Source organism: Engystomops pustulosus, chromosome 2 (genome assembly GCF_040894005.1).
Source record: "Engystomops pustulosus chromosome 2, aEngPut4.maternal, whole genome shotgun sequence".
Lineage (NCBI taxonomy): Eukaryota > Metazoa > Chordata > Amphibia > Anura > Leptodactylidae > Engystomops > Engystomops pustulosus.
Window position 1 is genome coordinate 90,655,191 of NC_092412.1, and position 25,400 is coordinate 90,680,590.

Genomic DNA, 25,400 nt, shown 5'->3' on the forward strand with positions numbered 1-25,400 from the left:
TGATTTTTGCTGGATCTTCACTACTCTTCCTGTACAATAAAGCTGAGGATGTGAATCTAATATGGAGCACCTAGGTAGTTTAAATATGTTCAAGTTATTTTAATCCTCCTAGTGACATCACCATGGGAACAGAGGCAGAAGATGATGTCTGGCTTATTTTTCTTAAATGCTAAAATTTGACATCCTAACAAAAGCAACATGACTATTCAGACAATGATGGCAAAATACGACAAAGCATAATTTTTCTGATCTGAGGGCCACGAACAGCTTTGATGATTTCAAATTTTGGCAAAGGAAATGGTTTGGAAATTACTGTATATACTCGAGTATAAGCCGACCTAAGTATAAGCCGAGGCCCCTAATTTTACCACAAAAACCTGGTAGAACCTATATTTTTTTACTCGAGTATAAGCCGAGTTTGGGTTTTGAGCACATTTTTTGTGCTGAAAAACTAGGCTTATACTCGAGTATATATGGTAACTGAAGTTAATTTAAATGACTATGAAAACAATAACATGTATTTTAAAAAGTTTTTATTCAGTTAAAGAAGAAAAAAAAGTCAGAAAACGCTTCCAGGACCTTATGATTGTATTCAGTCTCTTACTGTTACTCCACTGCAATGGAGATGAAGGTCATCCTATGATTCCACGTATCAATCCACTGAGTCCAGTGCAAATGAAGCACAAGGGCTCTGGGCTCAAGCTGTTACAAACCCCTCTGCTCCTCTGACTCTCCCCCTCTCTCAGTCTGATGAAAATATCATGGCAGTACAGAGCTAGTTCATATTACAGCATTCAGAGGGAGGAGGGAGAGCTGGAGGAGCAGGGAGAGCTTTGATAGCCAGTTACTCTTAACCGCTTCAGGACTTTGCTTACATTTTAAGGCCTTTAGGACCATGTAGGACCATTTTTGATATCTGCCCTGTGTCACTAGGAGTGGTTATAACTTTGTAACACTAACAAATCAAAGTGTTTTGAGAATGTTTCCTGGTCACACATTGTAATGAATTAGTTGAAAATTTTGGATGATATCTTTTGTATTTAGTTATGGCAAAAATGTGTAAATATTCTTCAATTTCAAAGTTAGAATTTTTCTGCTTTTCAGGCGAATAGTCATAATACTGAAACAACTTCATAACTCACATTTCCCAAATGTCTGCTTTAAATAAGCATGCCTTTTTATGCATCCTGTCTTTTCTAGGTTGTTAGGAGGTTCAGAATTTTGGGTGCAATTTTTCAAATTTTTATGAAAATCGCCAAAAACCATATTTAGAGGCACCTGCACAGCTTTACGTGACTTCGAGAGGCCTAAATAGCAGTAAAACATACATTATAACATTGTAGAATTCACCCCTCCATGTATGAAAAAAAATCAACTTTAAGAAATTTGTTAACTCACAGGGCTTAAAACAAAATGGTGGAATTTACGAACTGTAATTTTTTTTTTTTTTTTTTAGAGAGAATACATAAATTGTGTCCAAATAATAAAACAGTCACAATGTATTAAGTGATGAAATACTGTGTATGGGCACATGACAGGGCATACAGCGCCATTCAGGGCAGATTTGTATTGTCACATTATTCAGGCTATAAAAGGTTTATTTTTTTCTTAATTTGGGCATATGGGAGATTATTTTTTGCGGGATGAAATCCATTTTTCTAGCACATCATTGGGGAAGGGGGGGTTTACAATAGCCAATAATGATATTTTGAAAATGTTTCTTTTTCTTGGTGCTTAATTCTGGTTTAGGGTTTTTAAGCTTTTTTTTCCCCCATCCGTTGACCTTACAATAAAATTAATATGTTATCTTTATTATGTGTCTCAATGATGACAGCTGTTTTAGGGGTTGATTTTTGTGGGAAAAGCTGTGCTTTTTATAGGTATCATGTCGGGGTAAATGTTACTTTTTGATTACTTCTTCTCAAGTTTTTGTCAGGTTTTTTTTTTAATGGCGTTTGCCGTACGAGTTGAGTGACAATTTTATTTTATGGTAGGGGTTGTGACGGAAATTTGTACAAATTTTTTTATTAAATCGCATGGTGAATAATATTAAAACTTAACATTCATTTCATCAGTAAAATATATCAATCTAAAAAAAGAGACCACTATTGCCACAAATACTGCACCAAAACCAACACCGTTTTGCCCCTATAGAGTATTGGCATATATACAAATTATTACAAGGCACACATATAGGTCCCATCAATGGCACCTATATGTGTGCTTTGTAAATAATTTGTATATATGCCAATACTCTATAGTGGTAAAAAGGTGTTGGTTTTGGTGCAGTATTTGTGGCAATAGTGGTCTCTTTTTTTAGATTGTGTGAGAAAGTAAGAGGTGTTGTGTGGGAAAACCGCTATCTGTCTTACAGGCAGATAAAATGTAGGTGGTAAAAGCCCTGGATTTGTCTGCAGTAACCCAAGGGTTAATGCAGACATATAGTAAGCAGGAATAGTCTGTTTGATCTATGTTGGCCTCGCTAACATGGACAGATAAGTAATGTCCGTACTGGGCCTGCTTATTATGGAGTAGGGGTAGGCTGGTAGTGGAACTCCTACTCCATCCGGGCTTCGGTCCTGGGTTTCTGTATAGCCCACAGGTGCGGGTCACAGACCTCATTAGAACCTGATTTAGACTGCATGCCAGAAGCAGGAGGTGAGGCACTACCTGGAGAGCTGAAGGCTGGACCTGTTCACAGAGCAAAGGTAACTGAGTGCCTCCTGATATTCTGCTGGCCAAGAGCGTGTGCCAGGCAGCCTGGTACATGTATAGTTAGGTGCTGTTATTGTATTAGGCAGTGCCCAGCCGGGCAGGGTTTATTTTTGGTATTTTGTATATTTTGTCAAGGAAGTGTGAATAAACACTTGTTTTTTGGACTTTAACCCTGCGTGTGTCCCTGCTTCCTGCACTGCTACGAAGCATCTACCAGAGCAATTCCCCACAATTGATATATTTTACTGATGAAATAAATGTTAAGTTTTAATATTATTCACCATGCGATTTAATATTGATTGAATTAGGTGATTGATACAGCCCCTGACTGATACTGCATTGTATTTATAGTGTGTACATTCTTGTAGCAAATTTTTTTATTTGCATAATTTATTTTTTATTTTTAAACTTTTATTTGACCGACCAGGATACGACATGAACAAGTGATCATTTAATCACATGTTCAGTGTAATATACTGCAATACTAATGTATATTGCAGCATATTCTGCATAGGCTCACAGCAGCTCTGTCAGATTGTGCTTTCAGCATGATCCTATCAGGCTTCTATAAAGGCAGCCCTGAGGTCTTTCAATGGACCTCAGAGCTGCCAAAGCAACAATCGCACCTCGATGTCCTGCAAAGAGGGCCCTGATTTTCCCTGTAATGCCTTGTAGACGCCACAACCAGCATGACCATGGCGTCTATAGAGTTACACTGCCAGGATTGCAATAGTTGGGATACCAGCTGTTACTGCCGGAACCCGGCTCTCACATGCTGCCGGGATCCCGCAGTGATTGCAAAGGCTCAGATTCTGAACCAGGGCGATCCCCACGAGTACCTACACCCTGTGACATATAGTCACATCAGGGTGCGGGAAGGGGTTTAAACCCCCACAGACCCGAATGTCCTTGAGTTGATGCTCAGTAGATGTAATTCCAAATGCCTTCTGTATTTCCAGTCTCCACTTCTCCTGCACAGCCTCCTCCAGTTCCTCATCCCATCTGTATGACACTCCTCCACTTTTGCTGCACACAGCTCTCACCAGTTTTCCAGTTTAGCAGCAGAGCACAGGCCGCCTCTGCTTCCAGATCATGTCACCCAATGATGTAATTCAAGGTCCTACACTAGTTTGTGTCTGGAGTCTGGGATTCAGAGAGAGTGGTGCAGTTCCTCATCCCATCCATGTGACCATCCTCCAATTCTCCTGCGCAACCTCCTCCAGTTCCTCATCCCATCTGTATGACCATCCTCCACTTCTCCTTCACAGCCTCCTCCAGTTCCTTGTCCCATCTGTTTGACCATCCTCCACTTTTGCTGCACACAGCTCTCTCCAGTTTCCAGATTCTCAGTTTAGCAGCAGAGCACTGGCCGCCTCTGCTTCCAGATCATGTCACCCAATGATGTAATTCAAGGTCCTACACTGGTTTGTGTCTGGAGTCTGGGATTCGGAGAGAGTGGTGCAGAGGTTCTTCTCTCTAAGAGATCGGGCAATCCACTTTATCAGTGTTTCAATTTATCTCCAGGAGTCGGGGGGGGGGGGGGTCTGGCAGTGTTGGATCCTCTCGACTTCAGACCATAACACACAGGCACTTTTTAGCAAGACTTTTTTCTTGCTAAAATGTGCATTGTATAGTCCAAAAAATATGGTAAGTGGGCCTTGTCTATATGCCATAAAAGGGAAAGAGGAGAATACTGCTTCTTTGGGTACATCTGCAAAGCACTATTACCCTATATACTCGAGTATAAGCCGACCCGAGTATAAGCCGAGACCCCTAATTTTACCACCGAAAACTGGGAAAACCTATTGACTCGAGTATAAGCCGAGGGTGTAGTATACAGCCAGCCCCAAGTGGTATACAGCCTGCCTGCCCCCTCATGTATAAAGCCAGCCTGCCCCCTCATGTATACAGCCAGCCCCCTCATGTATACAGCCAGCCAGCCTGCCCCCTCATGTATACAGCCAGCCAGCCTGCTCCCTCATGTATACAGCCAGCCAGCCTGCTCCCTCATGTATACAGCCAGCCAGCCTGCTCCCTCATGTATACAGCCAGCCAGCCTGCTCCCTCATGTATACAGCCAGCCAGCCTGCTCCCTCATGTATACAGCCAGCCAGCCTGCTCCCTCATGTATACAGCCAGCCAGCCTGCCCCCTCATGTATACAGCCAGCCAGCCTGCCCCCTCATGTATACAGCCAGCCAGCCCCCATGTATGTTGAGCACATTTAAAAAAATAAACTTAATTCTCACCTTCCGGCGATACTCACCCCCGATCCTATGCGGTGGCTCTCGATCCCCGGCAGCGCCTTGTGTCTTCTCTTGCCGGCGGAGGCACGTCCATGCAATCTCCTCGGCGGCGCTCACTATGATGCGGTGGAGTCGCCGCTGATGACGTCACACTGCCGCATCATAGTAAGCTGGCAAAAGAAGAAAGAGTAAGCCGGCAAAAGAAGAAAGAGGACAGCCGCAGCCGGGGATCGAGAGCCACCAACGAGGTTCGGAAACCGGCGCCGTGGATCGGGGGCGAGTATCGCCGGAAGGTGAGAACTAAGTTTATTTATTTAATGTGCTGAACTTCGGGAGCCGCCGCCGGGTATCGGGAGCCGCCGCTGGTGGATCCGGGCACCGGAGGGTGAGTATTAAAATTTTTTTTTTAAATTGACTCGTGTATAAGCCGAAGTTAGGTTTTTCAGCACATTTTTTGTGCTGAAAAACTCGGCTTATACACGAGTATATACGGTATATGAATGATGAAAACAATTGCATATGGAGTAAATGAGCAGTGTAGAAATAGCTTTTAAACATTAAGGAGTGCAAATGTTTCTCACAGTTTACATTTTTTGACACCTGAATAGTTAAGTTTAGCTAGAGGGTACAGAGAATACACAAACAGAGTGATGTCCAGTATTCCCTCTGTCACTTTTCAAATTAAAAATAAAAATCAAAGGCTTATAATTCTAGTAATTCTATAGAAATATTTTGTAAGTTTGTAATGCAAAACATATTGTTCTACTGCCTTTATTGTGCCAATCAAAGGTATATTCTGTCTTATTGAACTATATCATAACTAACTTCATACTGATAAGAATCCTACAGACTACAGACCAAGGCAGGTCATATTGACAGATCGATGTGTAACTGTTCTGCATTGAGTTACACCATGGGCTATATACAGTTTGTAAGCTGCACAATTCACACTACACGTATGTGTACCACAAATGAGAGAACAATTACACTTGCAATTTACCTGTAGTCTTGTGTTCATCTCCAAAAAGTAGAAGTTCTTCTTTGAATCAACAAGAAACTCTACTGTTCCTGCAGAAGAATACTTTACAGCTTTGGCCAGAGATACAGCTTGTTCTCCCATAGCTCTTCGAGTCTCTGAATCAAGAAATGTGCTGTGAAAAGATTAAATACATTTAGGCGACTGACAAAAAATACTAGAAGGAAGCATTAGTGCAAGAGCAATGTATGAAGCCAGGAATGAAAAAAAAAAAAAAAATAATTGATAAAGATTTCAGAGCCATCAACCAGGTCTTCCTTCTTGCACAGCAAATAGAAGCCCGGTTTTTTTATCTAGTGCTAAATGCAGTTGGTATGTGCTAGCCTACGGCAACAGCGGTTGTAAAATAATATGTAAATCTGCTATCAGAGATTGAGGTCTGTATACAGTCATAAGTTTTGAGAATGACACAAATATTATATTTTCACATGATCTGTTGCCCTCTGGTTTTTATGATCAAAATACCTGGAAGGGGGAACTCAAGGGAACCCTGAGTTACCCCGTGAAGAGAGAAAACACAGAGAAACACAACCTCGTGTGATACAGTAAGACCACTTTAGTATGTGCACGAGAATGTCAGCAGACTCTCACCTGGTGACCGATTCAACAAGGCATGTCACATATGTAGATTAGAGCAGCCGGTCCCGATAGACCACGCTTCACTGTACAGGACCAGGATCCTGGAAGCATGTGAACAGTAGTACTGGATGGGTCCCGAGGGATGAAAGAGTTGCGGACCGGCGCTTCCACAGTAGTAGTTCACACAACACAGTGTGTTAACCAGAAGAGTTTCTTTATTGATAAAAGATTATTGCGACGCGTTTCTGCTCTGGACCGGAGCCGTTGTCAGGCATAACGTGACAGACAATGACAGGACTTTAAATACATTACCATAATACCGGGGCTCCGGAAGTAACGTGATCTCGAGTTCAGCCTGGTACCGTGAAAAAAAGGGGTTTTACAACTAAGACAAATATTGTATAAATAAATAAATAATTAAATAGTTTACCTAACAAGCGGGTATGAGATTATAGATATATAAAAAGGGCCAGTAAAAAACACACATTAATACATTTGGTTAGATGCCCGTTATAAATACATAAAAATTTGACCATAATGTAAAAAACAACCCGTAGTGTAGTGACAAATGGCTAGTATAAAAACATAATGTCTGGGAAGCTGTAAGATAATTAATAAGTACATAATACATAATATAAAATACTCATCATATCTAATCGTGCAGCCGGACGTAACCTCCACACCGTCCCGATCTGTTCTGACTACGGATCGCAGGTGGGGACATATTGAAAAAGCTGTTTCCCTGTCAGAGATGTAACACACTAGTACACGCTAACCCGAACAAGGGGGGAAAGAGATGTAAACGATACAGGTAAGTCTCAAACAGATTCAATCACCTCATTCAAGCCATTGGGAACAAGTGTATCAAGCTTAAAAATCCAATAGGATTCCCTACGGTTTAGGGTTTTTAGGCAATTGGTGTTTTTTTTCGTTTATCTGTTCTATAAAGGTTATTGTGACAACTAAAATCACCCTCGTGTTCCAAAAAAATGTGCTTTGATAAACTATTTTGGTCTTATGTCGGTGACCGTTCAGTCTCATCCTAAGTGATTGCATAGTCCGGCCGACATATTGTTTCCCGCATGAACAATCCACCAAATAAATAACAAAATCAGAGGAGCAAGACATTGTAGTTTTAATCTTGAACATTTCCTTGGTACTCTTTGACACGAAGGTGGTCGCCCCCTCGTTGATTGAATCACAGCAAAGGTATAGTCTGTGTTTACAGTTCTCAACCCCCAATTTTTTATTATTTTTAGTTTTATTACATCTCTTTCCCCCCCTGTTCGTGTTAGCGTGAACTAGTGTGTTACATCTCTGACAGGGAAACACTTTTTTCAATATGTCCCCACCTGCGATCCGTAGTCAGAGCAGATCGGGACGTTGTGGAGGTTACGTCCGGCTGCACGATTAGATATGATGAGCGTTTTATATTATGTATTATGTACTTAATAATTATCTTACAGCTTCCCAGACATTATGTTTTTATACTAGCCATTTGACACCACACTACGGGTTGTTTTTTACATTATGGTCAAATTTTTATGTATTTATAGCGGGCATCTAACAAAATGTATTAATGTGTGTTTTTTACTGGTCCTTTTTATATATCTATAATCGGATACCCGCTTGTTAGGTAAACTATTTAATTTTTTATTTATACAATATTTGTCTTAATTGTAAAACCCCTTTTTTTCATGGTACCGGGCAGAACTCTGACCTCCGGTCTACCACGTGACCGAGATCACATTACTTCCAGAGTCCCGGTATTATGGTAATGTATTTAAAGTCCTGTCTTTGTTTGTCACGTTATGCCTGACAATGGCTCTGGTCCGGAGCAGAAACGCGTCGCAATAATCTTTTATCAATAAAGAAACTCTTCTGGTTAACACACTGTGTTGTGTGAACTACTACTGTGGAAGCGCCGGTCCGCAACTCTTTCATCCCTCGGGACCCATCCAGTACCTCTGGTTTTTATGTGTGTTTGTCAGATGTTTTTGTATGCATATGTTACATTTGTTACTGTTCAGGAGAACTTGCATGAAAATTCTGCAGTTGATATTTCTACTGATAGAAAGATAGAAGGGCATTCCGCAACTATTGCTGCTAGTAGATTTAGGTACAAGGTGGGACCTGCAAGCTTCTATATTGGGGAGTGACATAAATCTACATGGATAGTATATTTTGTTAAGTGGGAATACTGCTACTAATGGGGGAAAGTCTTCAGCTTGGTACCTCTGCTAATAGTGAAAATGATTTTTAGGGAGCAGCCACAATCACCTGTAGAATTTCCCCCTTGTAACTTATTGCTGTAGATTCCATCCAAGCTGTAAGTAGTATGCCACCTGTTTTGTTCAATAGGGATTTTTGAATTTGTAGTAGGACATGGGTGTCAAACACAATGTCTACGGGCTGGGTTTGCCTAGTGTACAACAGTCGTGTCCAGAGTAGAATGCAGCTGCGCACGCGACTAACTAGTCACAATGCACAGTACAAACTACCTCTGCCGTAATGTCAGTGCCCTGCCATCACAGCAGGCACTGTGGAAAACCGCTGATTAGGAGGTGGTAAGACGATCATTGCTGGCTCCCGCAAAGCACTGGGAGAGTCTTTAGGAAGTGAAAAATGTATTAAAAAAAAATCACTTGGGTGCTGTAAAAGTCTTTCTTGCAGGAATCCCGGCACATGAAAATGCTGACAGGTACGGTAAGTATATTTAGTTCTAAAGACTACCACCCAGTTTGATCAAATGAAATCAGTTTTATGATCTCCATGAGATTTGAGGTGAAAGGGGATACAGAATGTACTGCCACCGGGTATTGCTAGTTGCCAGGATAATGATTACTGGTTTCTCAAACTGAGTAAAGACCTATTTTCACAGGGTGTACAACCTGTTGTTCCAACACTAAAATGGCAAAAGGCTTGTTTATGCACACAGAAAAAAAAGGTAACTTAAAAGTGCAATATTAGGATGGTTGTACACAAGCAAGTTTTATCCGACAAAGTCCCTCTGTGCAAGATTTACTGGTTGGGACCTAGAACTGCTGAACTGAAATGAAGAGTTAAGTTCAGCAGATCTAGATTTGGCCCAGTAAATCGCACACACAGAGGCATATTTATCGGGGCCAATTGCTAGCACTTGCGATTATTTTGCCCTCTCGCCACCATCACGCCTTTGGGGCATGAAGGGGCATAAAGAGGCGTGAAGGGGGGGCATGGCCGGGAGTGGGACAGCGCGAGGTGTTACTGTCCCCGCGATGGTGCACTCGCTGCTGCCGGCGACTGTTCATAAGCCAAGAGTCGCCGCCTAAATTTTTTTCTATGCCAGGCCCTCTTTATGTATGCCGCTGCGAAAACGCACGAGCGCGGGCGTATGATAAATATGCCCCAAAGAGTTTATTAAATTAAACTCATTTGTGTACACCCTGCCTTACAGTAGACCGTCTTTCTGCACCAGATATACCAAATTGCCTAGCGCTGGATGATAAATCTAGCGTAGTTTAAGTTGGCAGAGTTAAAAGTTAAAAATTATGATTTATCTGTGTTATTTCTGATGTAAGCCTGTATTACTACAAAGTTATATAGCTTTTTACAAGGCTACACGGCACACACCCGGCACACACCCTTTTGTTGTAAATGTTGTTAAAAGTGTCTAAAATCTGTTAAAAACTCTTGATAAACGTGCTTCGAGCCATTTTTGAAAGTTTTTTTGGCACCAATCTTTCCTATTATGCTTTTAAAGAAATTTCTGGTGGATAAGCCTTTATGTGTATGTTCTACTGCTTAAAACTGTACTGTACATTCAATCATATTTTATGACATTTCTACCTCTTGTTTTCCCTGAAATAAAACTATTTTATGTACACTACTTTTTAATAAGTGCTTTCAGAATCATTTTTTTATTTATGTGTAGAAGTGCCAACATTCTTAAACTGAGAAACTTGTAGTCTTCTGCTGCTGAGAACCCATGATCAGCTATATAAACTATGTGTATTGAATTCAATATGTGTGTCCCTATGCATGGATACCAGTGCTCCTCCAGCTAAAAGCCACTCTTCACAGTACTTCTTTTCACTAATCAATAGGGATCGTACTGTTTCTATCATCTCAATATATCTTGATACAGTATATGAAATAAAAGACCTGATGAGAAGTGACAGTTCCTTGAAATTCTCATTCCATGTAACGGACTGTGTCTAATACGCAGGATGCATAAAAACATGCTTTTTGCTTACCATTTACAAGTAAATAATGATGAATCCAAGTCCTTTGCAGAGATATAAAATCATTATCATAGAATAAAGGATGTTCGCATGTAAGTAGGTTATTTATTCAGGCCATTAAATGATGTTGTAACATCATGAATAAACTGACAAATGGGTGTTAACATTTCCCTTTTCAAAAAAAAAAAAAAGTGAAGAGTAAAGCCCAAGCACTCCTTTAACGCAAACAGAAATGTTATTTGAAAACAGGTAATTCCACTTTTTTGCAATATGTCTGTAACGTTTCGACGTAGTGGTCTTTATCAAACGCAAGGAGCAGTGGATAACAGGAATATATAGTTGAGTAGGGAAAGTCGCATTATGTACAGTTGTACAAAAGAATGGCGCCAAATTTATTTTCAAATAAAAATTCTGTTAATGTAGCGCTTGGGCTTCACTCGTCACACTATAATCGGAGTGGGTTATACAAGCCGGTTCAGCAACCGCACCACTTTTAGTTATAAACAATAATAAAAGAATCTTTATAAAAGGGCCAGCAAATTGCACAATGCATTACAATATAATAATCAGCTTGAACAATAAACATGAGAGATTGCCATGCTCGCAAGAGCTTAAAAAATATGTGGAAAAAGATGACAAATGGTAAAAAGAGAAGGTTAACTTTTTAAAAAAAATAACACACACAGTTTTATCCGGTCAGCAGATGGTATCCACATACAGCTACAAAGAGCATGGATGTATACAGGGCAGCACAGCAAAAAGAGTAATACAGGCAGTCCCCAAGTTACGGACAAGATGGGGTCCATAGGTTTGTTCTTAAGTTGAATTTATATGCAAGTCTAAACTGTATATTTTATAAGTGTAGTTCTAGACAAATTTCTTTTTTTTATGCCCCATTGACAACATTTTTTGCTGTAATGGGACCAAAGGATTATCAATAAAGCTTCATTGCAGACACATTACAGCTGATTAAAATTTGCGAAAATGATAGCCTTTTGCCTAAAGAGATGTTTATTTAGGGCACATTTGAAGCTGTCAGACTGAAGGGACACATGCCAAATAGTAACACACACCATGTGCTGTGGCCACTTAATAAAGTTGATTCTGGAATCCCCACAAATATGATATTGTTGGATAATTCAACAATATTTAAATCGAGGATCACCATTTAAATTTACTCATTTAGGTTGGGATTTTATATTATCATTATACTATACAAAATGTTGAGGAATAGTATAAAGGTATAAAGGCAGCACAGAAACATTGCCATAAAGCACTCCTTGCAAGGATTTGCACATGAATTTCACACCATTATACACACTATTTCCTCCAATAAAGCTGTAAATGCTTATTTCAATCAGACTGGATTGTGTTGATTAGACAATACTGAATGAACAGCTTGAACTGTTTATGAGAGGCTGTGGATTTTAAAGACTGGATTACACCTTGCAGCTGTATTGCAGAACAAGTATTATTCCTAATATGAATGAAAGGACAGCTACTCCCCTGCACTATAGTTGTGTCTTCCCCTGTTTGCAGAATATGTATCTGCATCGCCTTTCACACCCTCACTGCTCACCTCCTGCTGCAGCGGAAGAATGGAACAGAGGTGTCACACTGCTAAACTTGATCTCTGCCATGCGGTTAGGCTTTCTACTCTGAAATGACTGGATTATCTTTGCAATCAGACAGGTTAATTAACTGAAGTTTTCATTTTCCTTTATGCCTCTTTACACTTCATATGCATTTTGTAGAGAACATTATTGCCCAACACCCAACCTCTTACTCCTGGTTCCGCTTTCTACCTCCTTAATAATCTCTTTTTCCCAGACTAATTATGCAACACTTAAGTGCGCCATGTGTCACTTGACTCTAGCACCTCCATATCCAACCGCGGAAAGCGTTATGTCTATTAGTCGTATATTTCTCAATGTTACAACATATTTATTTCTCTGTTCTTCTGGACTTTATTGCTGTCCTGACCCCAAAAAGAGAGATCATCATTTGTTTTAGAGGCCGACTGCTTAGATTGAATCTTTCTGCACATTATACCCACAATCCTACCTCTGCCTTCACCTCTACCCTTAATACAAAATGTTTGAAGTATTATTTTTACTTCTGTAAAAAAAACAGAAAAGGTTCAATAAGAACACCTGAGAATAAAAAACATTTGTATATGACCAAAAGTGAAAAAAAAAAAAAGGATAAATTAAAGTGGGCAAAGACAGTCAACACTCGGGTAGACACGATTTGAACTAAATAGACTTACAGGGGGGCAGTTCTTACTGGACTCTGGAACACATTTTTATTATGCCTGAAATGCCTGTAAAAGGCTACAAAAATTGTCCTTTTAAAATATTCTAATTAGCACTGGGGCTCCTTTGGACATCATACAAGTGGTCCTGCACTCTTTCAGGTCCTAATTATACACGCCTATAGCGTGCACTATGATACCCTCCCACTCTTATCCCCCTGTTCGAGAACCGATATCGTCATCCGGTTTTAAGTTTCATTAGTGCAATTGCTGGTCCTGGTTGAGCAGCTAGGTGACACTCGATGAAACTAGTAAGAGTGTTAACATGAGATTGAATGAACATAGTAATAGACAATATTTGACAAAAAATAGAAGTTGATACTACAGACAAAGAATTAGGGAAGGAAAAATTTAAACATGAGACAGGAGTTTTGAAGCACTTTAAAAAGCTAGGACAGTGTGTGTGACTTGCGCTGGCTTGTTTTGGAACCTATAAATAGTGAGGAGTAGTCTTCTAAAATTAGATTTCTTCAAAGCAGAGTTTTTTTGATCATGAAGTTGGATACATTACATTAAATGTAACTATAATGTAATTTTGTAAAAGGAGTACGTTTTTTTGCTATAGATTAGTATCGTAGTTGATATTTTAGAATGATGTTTTCGTTGACAATATTGAAGTTAATTTTATTAGTTTAAAGATGTATCCTAGTATCCACTGCACATGTCTGAGGAAGATGGGATATTTTCTGAAACATCACAGCACAGCCTTGTGCGTTCAGCGTCTCAGTGAGCCATGAAGAAATAATGTGGATTACAAATGGATATATGGATATTTTGCTAAAGATTGGCGATATGAAGCAATTTCACTTATTCACCGATTATGTGATATTCTATATGAAATTCTAATAGTGTACAATGCCCCCTTAATACCACATAGAAATGATCCATTCTTTCATACATTGATTTAGATCATAAGAAACAAAAGCTCTACATGTAACACAAAAGTTTGGGCAAACAGGTAACCTCTGATAACCACATGACTACAAACACAGTGCAAGCCGTGGTAAACTCACCTCGGTGCCTCTTCTACTACTTTCTGGTTCCGTCTTTGAATGGAGCATTCTCTTTCATTTAGCCAGAGGGCATTGCCATGTTTGTCGGCCAGCACCTAAATGAAAAGAATGGGATCATTTCCTTTTATGTACATACGCATGTATCTACATCCATACATACTCAGTGGACAATATACAATGTATATTATAAGATTATTTAAGAGGCCCTTCAAATAAATTAATAGAGACACATTACTGTTCTCTGCTTTTGCCTTGTAGTTGTAGACTAGCACTGGTTACTAGGGGACATTTTATAATGTCTGCAGGTTTTAGTAAATTTATCTGTAGATACCAGTCTCTCTTTTGCCTCAGCTATGGAATTCAAAGCCATATTATTAGCCACAAAGCAGAAAAAGGCAACAAAGATGCTATGATTCTTTTATTCCTCTTATCAATTTGCCTCTTTAAATTAGATGCAAATCTGGATGCCAGATTCCACCCAAAAAGGAAACAGGCAAACCTGAAAACATAACATATTCACGAGACCCTTAGTGCAAGAAGAACTTTCTCCAGGGTCCAAATTTTCCCACTTCAATTTATACAAAGTATAGGTGACAATCATCTGTAAGCAGCTAGTACAAAAACAACATGGGTAGAAGATTATATCCAAATTCCTTAGTGAGATATCAGATGAGAACAGCCACCAACTGAGGAGAAAGCTCTTTATCCATATTATTATAGTCTGTGTTCAGTGTGCAAACTATTGTATAAAGTGACAGACAGAAGACTTGGTGGATAAGCAGAGGAGACAGCAGAGAGGGATATATCAATACTTACTTGAATTTCTATATGTCGAGGGTTGTCAATGAATTTTTCTATTAAAAGGCGGTCATCTCCAAAACTTGACGCTGCCTCTTGAGAAGAAAACCTAAACCCTTCCCTAAAAGAAGTGAAAAAACATGCTGTAAATGTATTCGGTAGATGAAAAAAACAAGATTCATTCTTCACAAACAAGATTCATTTTTTTCAGAAAAACCACTCAGCTCAGGGATTAACAAGATATTTCTCTCCATCAGTGCAGCTACAGCATTCTCAAGGTATGTTTGGTTCATAATGCATAAAAAAGCAAATGGAATTTTTTCTTTAATGCATCTAACCATCACAACTCAGCAGAGATCCACGTTTTACTTCGTGACCCCTTAACACATCACTGACATAACAAAACTTCATGTTTTGGGTGGAGAAATATCCTATTGGGGACATTTATCAATGGTTCTACTGCAGTTTGCGTTTCTTAGAAGTAGTGAAATAATCCCAAATTCTTGCACAATGCAAGAAATTGTCATTATTATTGTGTCTATGCTACCTCCATGGCAAGTGGGTGTGCAGTGCACCGCTGGAGCTGAATGTCCGCAGGTTTTTACTCAAAACTATGCCAGGTTTGACCCGGCGTAATTTTATTCACCAGCACAGCATTCTGGCATATACAGTATTAAGCCTAAGCCTCATCATGTATCTGTTGTGCGCCGAGGGGGTGTGGCTTTATCATACGTCATCATTTGATAAATCCCCATTTGCGTCCAAATCTATTTTAATCTGACGAGACTTAAGCATTTATCAAGCTGCCTAAGAGTAAGAATGTACTTAGTTGCCCACGGCAACCAATTACAGCTCAGATTTCAATTTACAATGGACAACTAAGCACATTCTTCGTCTTAGGCAGCTTGATAAATCTACCCCAATAAACTTTAAGTATTAAATTCTCTATACCCATTTATTGGATAGCTTTTTTTTTTTTTACAGAACTGCAACACATTGGTGTGATTTATTATTTGTAATATGTATTTATGGTGATTTATTTAGATTTTTTTTTTGTTCCATTGTAGAACTTAAGACTTAAATAGTCTCATGTCTTTAATAAGGCCCATTAAAGTCAAACAAAGGAGACTCAATTGCACTGCATTTTATGTGATGATATGATACCAAATTTTCTTTCACCTTTAATGTAGAGGTCAGAATATTATTATTTTTCAATTATTACAAGTCTTAATATTGCCAGCTAAAACATCAAAATATAAGAAATAACAGTATATCTTGTGTATATTAGAGAAACAATTGTCATACACACCACCCTGCTCTCCCATGAGTGCTTCTTTTAAAAGTAAGCCACCAAACTAGGCATTGACCTCATCCTTAGCAGTTTATGCACTGAAGCATATATCCATTGATAACCCACAAAGGGATTCCTGATTTTACTAAATCAATCTGCCTAATCAGATAATCTTTCCATCAGGTACAGATATAATGACTACACATCAACTATTTGTCCAAACACATTAATTGGTACACAATGTATTACCAGCTCCTCAACAATTTGTTTGGCAGAATGCAGTAGAGAGTAGTTTTTTTTCTGTAATACCGTATATACTCGAGTATAAGCCGACCCGAATATAAGCTGAGGCCCCTAATTTTACCACAAAAAACTGGGAAAACCTATTGACTCGAGTATAAGCCAAGGGTGGGAAATGCATTGGTCACAGCCTGTCCAGTATGTAGCCAGCCAGCCCCTGCCCCAGTGTATATAGCCTGCCAGCCCCTGCCCCAGTGTATATAGCCTGCCAGCCCCTGCCCCAGTGTATATAGCCTGCCAGCCCCTGCACCAGTGTATATAGCCTGCTAGCCCCTGCCCCAGTGTATATAGCCTGCTAGCCCCTGCCCCAGTGTATATAGCCTGCCAGCCCCTGCCCCAGTGTATGTAGCCTGCCAGCCCCTGCCCCAGTGTATATAGCCCCCCCCTTCCCCGTCGTGCAGCACAACAATACCGGATGGATCGCACAGAATATCTACGGGTGCCGCCAGAAAGGCGAGTTTTGATTCATTTATTTTTTTTGACTCGAGTATAAGCCGAGTTCGGGTTTTTCAGCACATTTTTGTGCTGAAAAACTAGGCTTATACTCGAGTATATAAGGTAAGTAGCCTTTCAAATCATTCTTCAGAAAAGTCATCCTATAGAATACAGGAATCATGGACAGTAGCCACCGCCTCCCATGTCTTATTCAGAGACTTTTCACCTACCCAGCCTTCTTTAAGAACTAAAGGGGGGGGGGGACCCAAGTGGTTTACTCATTAGGTACCTCCCTCAACTTGATGGAAGCAGGGAGGACACGTCCTTTTGTCAGCTCTGGTGGCCTCCATGAGAGCCAACTGTACCAAGCATCCACCTCTATAGTGACTAGGGGAAAGAAACTCAAAATAGATAGGCCTTTTTTGAAGAAAACTTAAGTTTCCAAATTTTGCAATCTGTATAAATTGTCGAGAAGCTCCTGCATTCAATGCACTGTACAGTATGGTTAACAATGTTGTTACCCAATTGTTAATGAAAACAAAATATCTGTAAAGAAAATACATATACTTTTGGCACGGTTCCAGATTTAACCAATTATGTATGCAACTTAAACAGAAGGAGCCTGGGGAGAAGCACATTCTAACACGTGGTGGTGGGGAATTGCAATAAAAGCACTCTGTCACATAACCCATTCAACAGCTTATATGAGCAGATTAGGTGATAACATACATCTGACAGTAAACAAAACTATAAATATCAAAAGCTTGATCCTTTCCTTCTATGAGTGAAAGTGATTAAACCTTTCAATTTCAAGTGTATCAAGCAGCAACAATTACACATAAAACATATGTGAGATCAGAACAGTATAATGACAAATTATACCACACAAACAAGATCGACAGCTCAGTTTCAAGTTACATTTAACCCCGGTCTCTGCACCCGTTTTCCATGTTAAAGCTGTGGCCATTTATCATTTTTTCTGTCAATTCTTTCTTCAAGTTATAACTTTTAGATTTTTCTGTCAATATAGCTATATGGGTTTTTTTAGGATGAAATGTACTGTTAACTTTTTAAGAACCAGGCGCTTTATCGTTTTCATTTTTCACTCCCGACCTTCAAAAATCTAATTTCTTATTTTTCCATGTAAAGAGATGTGTATGGGCTTGTTCTCTGCATCTCAAATTGCACTTCATAGTGACGGTATTTAATATTCCATGCCGTGTACTGGGAAGTAGTAAAAAAAATTTTGAATGCAGTAAAAATGATTAAACCCGCATTTGCGACATTTTCTTGTGGCCTTGGATTTTACGGCTTTCCCTGAGCACCCCAAATGACACTTCTAATTTGTTTTCTTTTCTTTACCCTCATTTATTTATTTCCTCTTTTTTTTCTTTTCCACTTGTCCAATTGGGTGGATTTGAAGAAGAGCGGGAGGTGGGTATATTGATTATGTAATTTCCTGTTATTTACTTTTGTATATACTGTATATTGTAACTGTAAAATAGACTTATTTATTTTTGTACTGTATATAGAAAAATAATGACGTGTTTATTTTTTTTTAAAAAATGTCCGGCAAACTTCTTCTTTCATGGCGACGTAGAAAGGCATCATGTTGAAAAAAAAAAGTACCCTTAATGAACGTTGTCGAATCCTGATATGGGGGTCATTAAGGAGTTAAATATGGAGCTCCTCCTGAAGTTTTGCACTGTGCATCTTTCATCTCTCATCACTGAATATTTTTACAGAATCCATGGTGCATAGTTCACATCATCATAGTAAATACATTTGGAAAAAGACTCATGTCCTTCAAGTCCAACCTATGAGATTATCAATAGAAGGCAACCTATAAGATTTAACAATTTTTCCCACAATACGTGATATTTTTGGTCATCCAGGCCTCTCCTGAACATGTATAAGGTATCCGCCATACCAACTCCCTGGAGCAGAGAAATCCATAGTTTCACTACAGTAAAAGTATCCCCATCTATGGCGATGGTAGAATCTTCTCACCTCTAGATATAGAGGATGTGGACATGTCCTGGCCATAGGCCAAGGAAGAAAAAGACATAAAAAGATTATTTAGAAAGATCTCTGTACTGTCCATTCAGGTATCTGTATATAGTCATGAGGTCTCCCCTTAGCAGTCTTTTTTTTTCTAACATAAATAACTTCAAGTTTTCCAAACTGTCATTGTATTCTAGTCCACTCCCCATTCCCCTAATAATCTTGGTTCCTCTCCTCTGCACCCATTGTAGTTCTACCATGTCTATTTTTATACACTGGTGCCCAATACTGTTAGAAATAATCCATGTGTGGTCCGACCAGGGATTTGTAGAATGGTAAAACCATGTTCTTACTAGGAGAATCTCTTCATTCCATAATTGTATTTGCAGTTCCCTGGCTTTGGTCACTAAAATTAAGTTTACCATCCACCAATAATCCCTTGTCGTTTTTGAGGTCTCAAGTATTATTGTTATGTGTGTCTCCATTATTAACTATGCTATTTATTCTGTACTGTTATTTACAATTTCTTTGGTGGCATTCTGTATTGTAATGTAGTCATTGGTGCATCTAGGGTGCAGCCCCTAGTGTGTGATCTCCGACACCTGGAGACTCGGTCCCTGTCCCACGGCTATCGTGGGAGCAGTAGAAAACTGCTGGTTATAGTAGCCTAAAAGTGTAAATCACCCCCTTTCCCTAGAACACATATAAAAATTAGTAGATAAAGATTAATCCCAGATGTGAACAACATAATGGAACAAAGAACCCAAATATTCGAATCACCACTTTTTAGCCATTTTCAATCCATAAATATTTTTATCAATTTTTGTTTATCCAACAGTCATATAGGTCCGAAATTGATATAAATTAAAACGTCAACACATCCTGCAAGAAACACCATCTTACATAGGTCTGTACACTGAAGTATTGAAAAGTTATTGGTCTCAAAATTTTTGCAAAACGGCAGAAAAAAAATTGCCATTTTTTTTAATCTATTAAAACTGAAAGCTTATCAATACTGATTTTATTATAAAAAGGGGAGTTTCCCCCTTTTAACATGACACAATTGTGTTTCTAGGTTAAGGAGACATTTAAAATGGGACACATGATGTGCATATATAAAAGTGGTATCTGCACAGGGCATGTGCAAATTTGATGTATATAGCCATATGGCAGTCATAAAAGGGGTTAATATATATATATATATATATATATATATATATATATTTAAGCCTTAGCGCAATCATGAGAAGAATGACATCAATAAAAACTTAAAAAGACATTAGAACAAAGAAGCAATTAGACATAAGAAGACAAGCTATTATAGACTTGTGATAACTTTGAAGTGATAGTTCAGCATATATCCTCGATGTAGAATGTGGTAGCATTAATCAAAGTTAGCAGTGTGGACAGCATCTCACCTGGTCTCTTCATCATCCCAAGCAATCCTCATGCCTTTCCCACCGCCACCTGCTGAGGCCTTGATCATAACGGGGTAGCCTACCAGCAGGGAGCAATTAAAACACAAGTTCAGGCTTTGATCATTTGGTCATATGAACATGACAAGTTTGCCACATCTTACAGTAAACAATATATATTTTATATCTTTATATTTTTTGGTTAACTTCTGAACTGTAACATGGCATAAAACATTGTAGACAGATTAATGAATGAGTAGTAGTATTCCAGAGGTCATAATAAAAATACATAAAGATATAAACATGGATGGTTTTCATTTTCATAGACACCGTGCTGTTCACTCTTCTTAAACATGATATTTTGGGTTTGTAGGGCATGACACATAAACCCTTGTGGGCAGTGTCCTCTACCCTTTGGTACATGTTGGTCACTAATTTGCTTGTTGATAATTATAAGACATACAGAGTAGATTTTTTTTCCCCAGAGGACAAAAAAACACATGTACCAAATACAGTGATATCTGAAGTGACAATCCCCCTTCAGCCCCTAAACTTGACTCATCGCAGAAAAAAAAATATGACTCTTCTCTGCCCAATTTCACATAAAATATGTAATTCTAGAAAGGATATGTTAGACCTTAACTGAGGAGGCTACAAGTTTGCTGAAAATTCGGAAAAAAATAAAGTCTGAATAATGCTGCACCTCTCTCATCTCAGTCTACTGCCCTACCTGTGCTCTTCATTCTGCCAATGATCTTAGATTAATCTCTACCTTAATTTGAACCTCCCACTTGAGTCTCAAAGACTTCTCTAGAGCTACACCCCTTCTATGGAAGGCTCTGCCCCAGACTAACAGACTAACACCCAACCTCCAAACTTTCAAACGTGCTCTTAAAACCCATCTCTTTAGGCAAGCCTATAACACTGGTTAACTGCATGAAGTTTTAACTCTCTTTACTAACCCGTCCTGTGTCCTCCTTTCATCTGTTATCCAGCAACCAGACACCAACCTTCAGGCTTCTCTGCAGTCCCATTCATCTTCGACTGTATATAAGACGACGGCTGATGACTGGGTCAAGCAACAGCACTTCTATTTATTATATTATATTTTCTTCTATTCCCTTATGAAGATTGGACCATTATATAAGCTTTTTACCTCTTGTGTCCCCCCACTCTTCCTCATAGACTGAGCAGGGACCTCACTCCTTCTGTTCCATATGAATGTTTGTGCTCTCATGTTTTATTATATTTGCATTTGTCCCCTATGATATTTAAAGTGCTATGTAATACGATGGCGCTATATAAATAAAGATTATTATTATAATTATAAAGTCAAAACTCACCTTTCCAGCACCCCCTCGGGTCTTATCTTCTGGGGAAAATGGGCCAGCTATCTACAGGGGCAGGCAGCTAATTATGCTGGGGGAATGCTGGCTGACTATAGGGGCAGGGGGCTGGCTAACTACTGGGGAAGGAGGCTGGCTATATACTTGAGCAGGGGGCTGGATGGCTATATACTAGGGCTGAGGGGCTGACCAGCTATATACATGCCGTGACAAATGCATTTCCCACCCTAGGCTTATACTTGAGTATATACGCTAGTATATGATGCAATTATCACGCCTCTCCAAGTTTACTGTTATTCTTACATTTTTCAAGATTTAAAATGAACTTTAGGAGACAAAATTATATTATTCACTTGTCACGCTGACTGCACCAGTGCACCCACAGTCTCCCGCTGTCTTTGTTTATATGCCAAACGTTGACAATTACTATCCGAAGTGGTGATGCCAGAAAGCATGGCACATGGCCACTGTAAACAATGACTGGCTGCAGCAAATCATTACTGCTGTCATGTATAAAAGGAATGTAAGCGCTTGTGAGCAAGGTCCTCACTCCTATTGTAGTCATCTGCTGTTATTGTTCAGTCTTATTTCATTTGTATAAGTGCCCTACAATCTATAAAGCTCTGCAGAAAATGATGGCCCTATATAAAGATTATTGTCTACAGAATTTTAATGGAGGAGTCATTTTTAGATTTAATTACATTCTAATGAGTGTTTTTGAAATCTAAAAAAGGGGCTCTCCATTTTTTTTCAGGGATAATTGCTCTGTAGGAGACCAGAATGTTGATCTAAACTTGATGGCCCATCCATAGGATAGATTATGTATTATCAAAATGGTGGATAACTCCTTTTAAAACCCCTTTATAGGTGCTTTTAAATTTTCATGCATGCTGTAAATAAACACAGATAAACACCAACACAATAGCAATTTTTGTCATCAGGAGCCTTTATAATAAAAAGTCAACACAAACTCTGTTATACTCCTGCCTGAACTGAAAGAGACTTCATGTATAATTTGCTAAGATAGCACATGGTGTTAAAAAGAAAAAAGGACCGATTCTTAAGTTCTTCAAAAGCCATGGGCAAATGAGATCTGAAACTATTAAAACATTATTTGTTCTATAGGGATTACCCATTACACATTTAATTTAGTCAAGCATGTCTGCTAAGAGGCATACAAATCCCACCATAGCTAATTTAAGAACTTACCAATTTCCCTTGCAATTCTGACAGCTTCATCTGCATCCTGTAAAAGCAGGAAATGAGACTCACGTTAATCCCATCAGCCATTGCACTGTGTCCTAAGGGCAGTCATATATTGCACTACTGTCTCCTCCGATTCATTTAATGTTTGATTTTACAACCTTGTGACCTTGTTCATTCAGAGGAATGTAAAATTAATACCATAAGTGGAATGTAAATTCTACCTCATCATTATTATACTACTAGAGGAAAACTCAAAGTGCTACTAGCCAATCAGCTGACAGGAAGCTCAGCTACCATTGAGAGATGGCCTTTTGCAGTGGCCGAAAAGAAGTGATTACATTTCAGAGTTTACAATCCATAATGAGCCATAAATCAGGGCATTAAAACTTGTCGACTAAAGCTTGCTTTTGTCTCCTCTCCTATTTGCCTGTCATGTTTTCCATGAAGCTGTCAGCAGGGGGAGATGATTCTCTATTGTTTCCAATGCGGTTAGATTTACCAGCTTCTGCTTAAAAGAACTCATGAAGTAAAAGAATTTGAGTATAGAATGAAAGGTTGGTTGATGATAGATGACAGATAACATCTGTAGTTAAAAAAATGATCTACTATAAAGGCATATTAAGAAAAGCCTTTTAACATGTGAAGAAAATATATACACATTTTAATAGAAAAATTACTATTTGTAAGGATTTATTTCAAACAGTGTAAAGAAAAAAATATTGTTCATGCAAATTACATATTTATTATATGTTATACACACACACACACAATTATATACATATATATATACATATATACACATACACATATACACACACATACATATATACACGTATAATTTCTCCTAAAAAAATAAAAAAAAAAAAGTTTCACTACTGTGTTACATACTCTTGAAGAGAAAGGACGCTGGCAGGGGAAGTTGGCGAAAAATTTAATTTCCTTTCATTAACTAGTCTGCTCCACAATCGCTGCTTGTTAAGTTCAAAGCAGTCTTAAGAGCAACGTTAGCTTTAAGTCCTTTTACTCCAAGCACTCACATCTGCTAATGAGATTTTTTTTTTCGGCCACAAAATAACAATTGTTTTTAAGCCATAGATAAATTCCCTTACAAGAATGTATAGGTTTACGGTTTTATTACACCTTGTTTCTTTCTATGGCATGTTGGCTTAAAAGAATGAAATTCATGAAAAGAGAGGGTCATTTAAGAATGTTAGTGGTTTGTACACATCGAGTAGCACAGACCTTTGTTCCTGCCCGTGACAGTTATGCGAGAATACTTCCCCTTAATAGCCTCTCTGTCAGGAAGTGTTAAACCTTCCAAATGCAGACAATTAGACCCTCTCCAGCAATATGCAGCAATGACTGATGAAGAGCCCTGATTAGAGCACAAGTTGGGAACTTTCCGCATTTCTTTTTGCTTGCAAATTTGATTGTGTTAGGAAAACGCAATTACCAGGCCAATTTAGATTTGGGTAAGGAAACTGAGCGATAATAGACAAGAAATGACTGAAGATTAAGAATTAACACAAAAATTCTGTAATACATTTTCAGCTATAATCCTTTGCTATAAATAATAAGGAAAAGAACACATGGTAAGTGGATGGTAACAATAAAATTTCCCCTACCCTTGGAACATTTTTTGTTTTCCTGTTTTAGTGAAATATTATTCTAACGTTATGGATACTGACTAGGTGTAATTTTTCATGTACACTTGTTAGGGATTTAAAAGGAAGGTTGATGTATTTCTATCCAACTAGTTTTTGTTTGATTTTATTTTGCCATTAATCACACTTTTTACATTTTTTTTTGTAATAAGATGTCTTTATAGGTCTTTTGCCATCTGATATATAAGTGTTGCTAAGACAGCTTGATACATGTGGCACATGAAGTGTTAATGTTTGAAGTGAATTTGAAACTTTTTAGTTTAAAGGTTGCTAAATTGGTTCAAGCAGTTCACGGTTTTCCTAAGCCATTGAAGGATTGAATTGTGACCTTCCACAAAGTAAAAAATGTAGACGCACATCCATGAATCTGTATTCACATGATAAATTTAGATGAAATCATGCATGATAAAGCATGGACACTAACCCAGAGCTCTAAGAGAGCTTTAGCAGAGTCCCTCCATGCTCAGGCTGTTAATGCAATGGGAGGAGGCAGTGCTCCTGCACAGTGTAATAGCTTGTGAAGCTGCAGCACGGATGGGCTCTGGTAACACACACCCCCAGAGCACTTCTGGGTCATTAGCATTATTTTAAGAAAGCCATGGATAACAAATATAAGCAGATTGCCACAGTCAGTGTGGCTGGATCTATGAATAAGTGTGCCTCCTTTATCATGCTTGGTTTTGATGGTAGATTTCCTTTAAGTTGGCTGCAGTGAAATGTGAAGAAGGTTCACAAAAAAAGGTACAGATCTGGCACAAATGGGCAGATGGGACAATTGTGAGACTTGTTGAGGACAGAAAACTAATGTCACTGCAA

At 38.8% G+C, this 25,400-nt stretch overlaps 1 protein-coding gene across 1 annotated transcript in view; it reads right to left on the minus strand.

Annotated features, from left to right (window-relative positions):
• PCCA (propionyl-CoA carboxylase subunit alpha) overlaps nt 1-25,400 on the minus strand; it is a 261,842-nt gene that overhangs the window by 155,350 nt on the left and 81,092 nt on the right. The window contains exons 8-12 of the mRNA XM_072135508.1: nt 22,924-22,960; nt 20,372-20,450; nt 14,942-15,044; nt 14,126-14,220; nt 5,961-6,111 (exon numbers count right to left, since the gene is read on the minus strand). Of these exons, the coding sequence (XP_071991609.1) occupies nt 5,961-6,111; nt 14,126-14,220; nt 14,942-15,044; nt 20,372-20,450; nt 22,924-22,960 (465 nt within the window). The remainder of the gene's footprint in view (nt 1-5,960; nt 6,112-14,125; nt 14,221-14,941; nt 15,045-20,371; nt 20,451-22,923; nt 22,961-25,400) is intronic.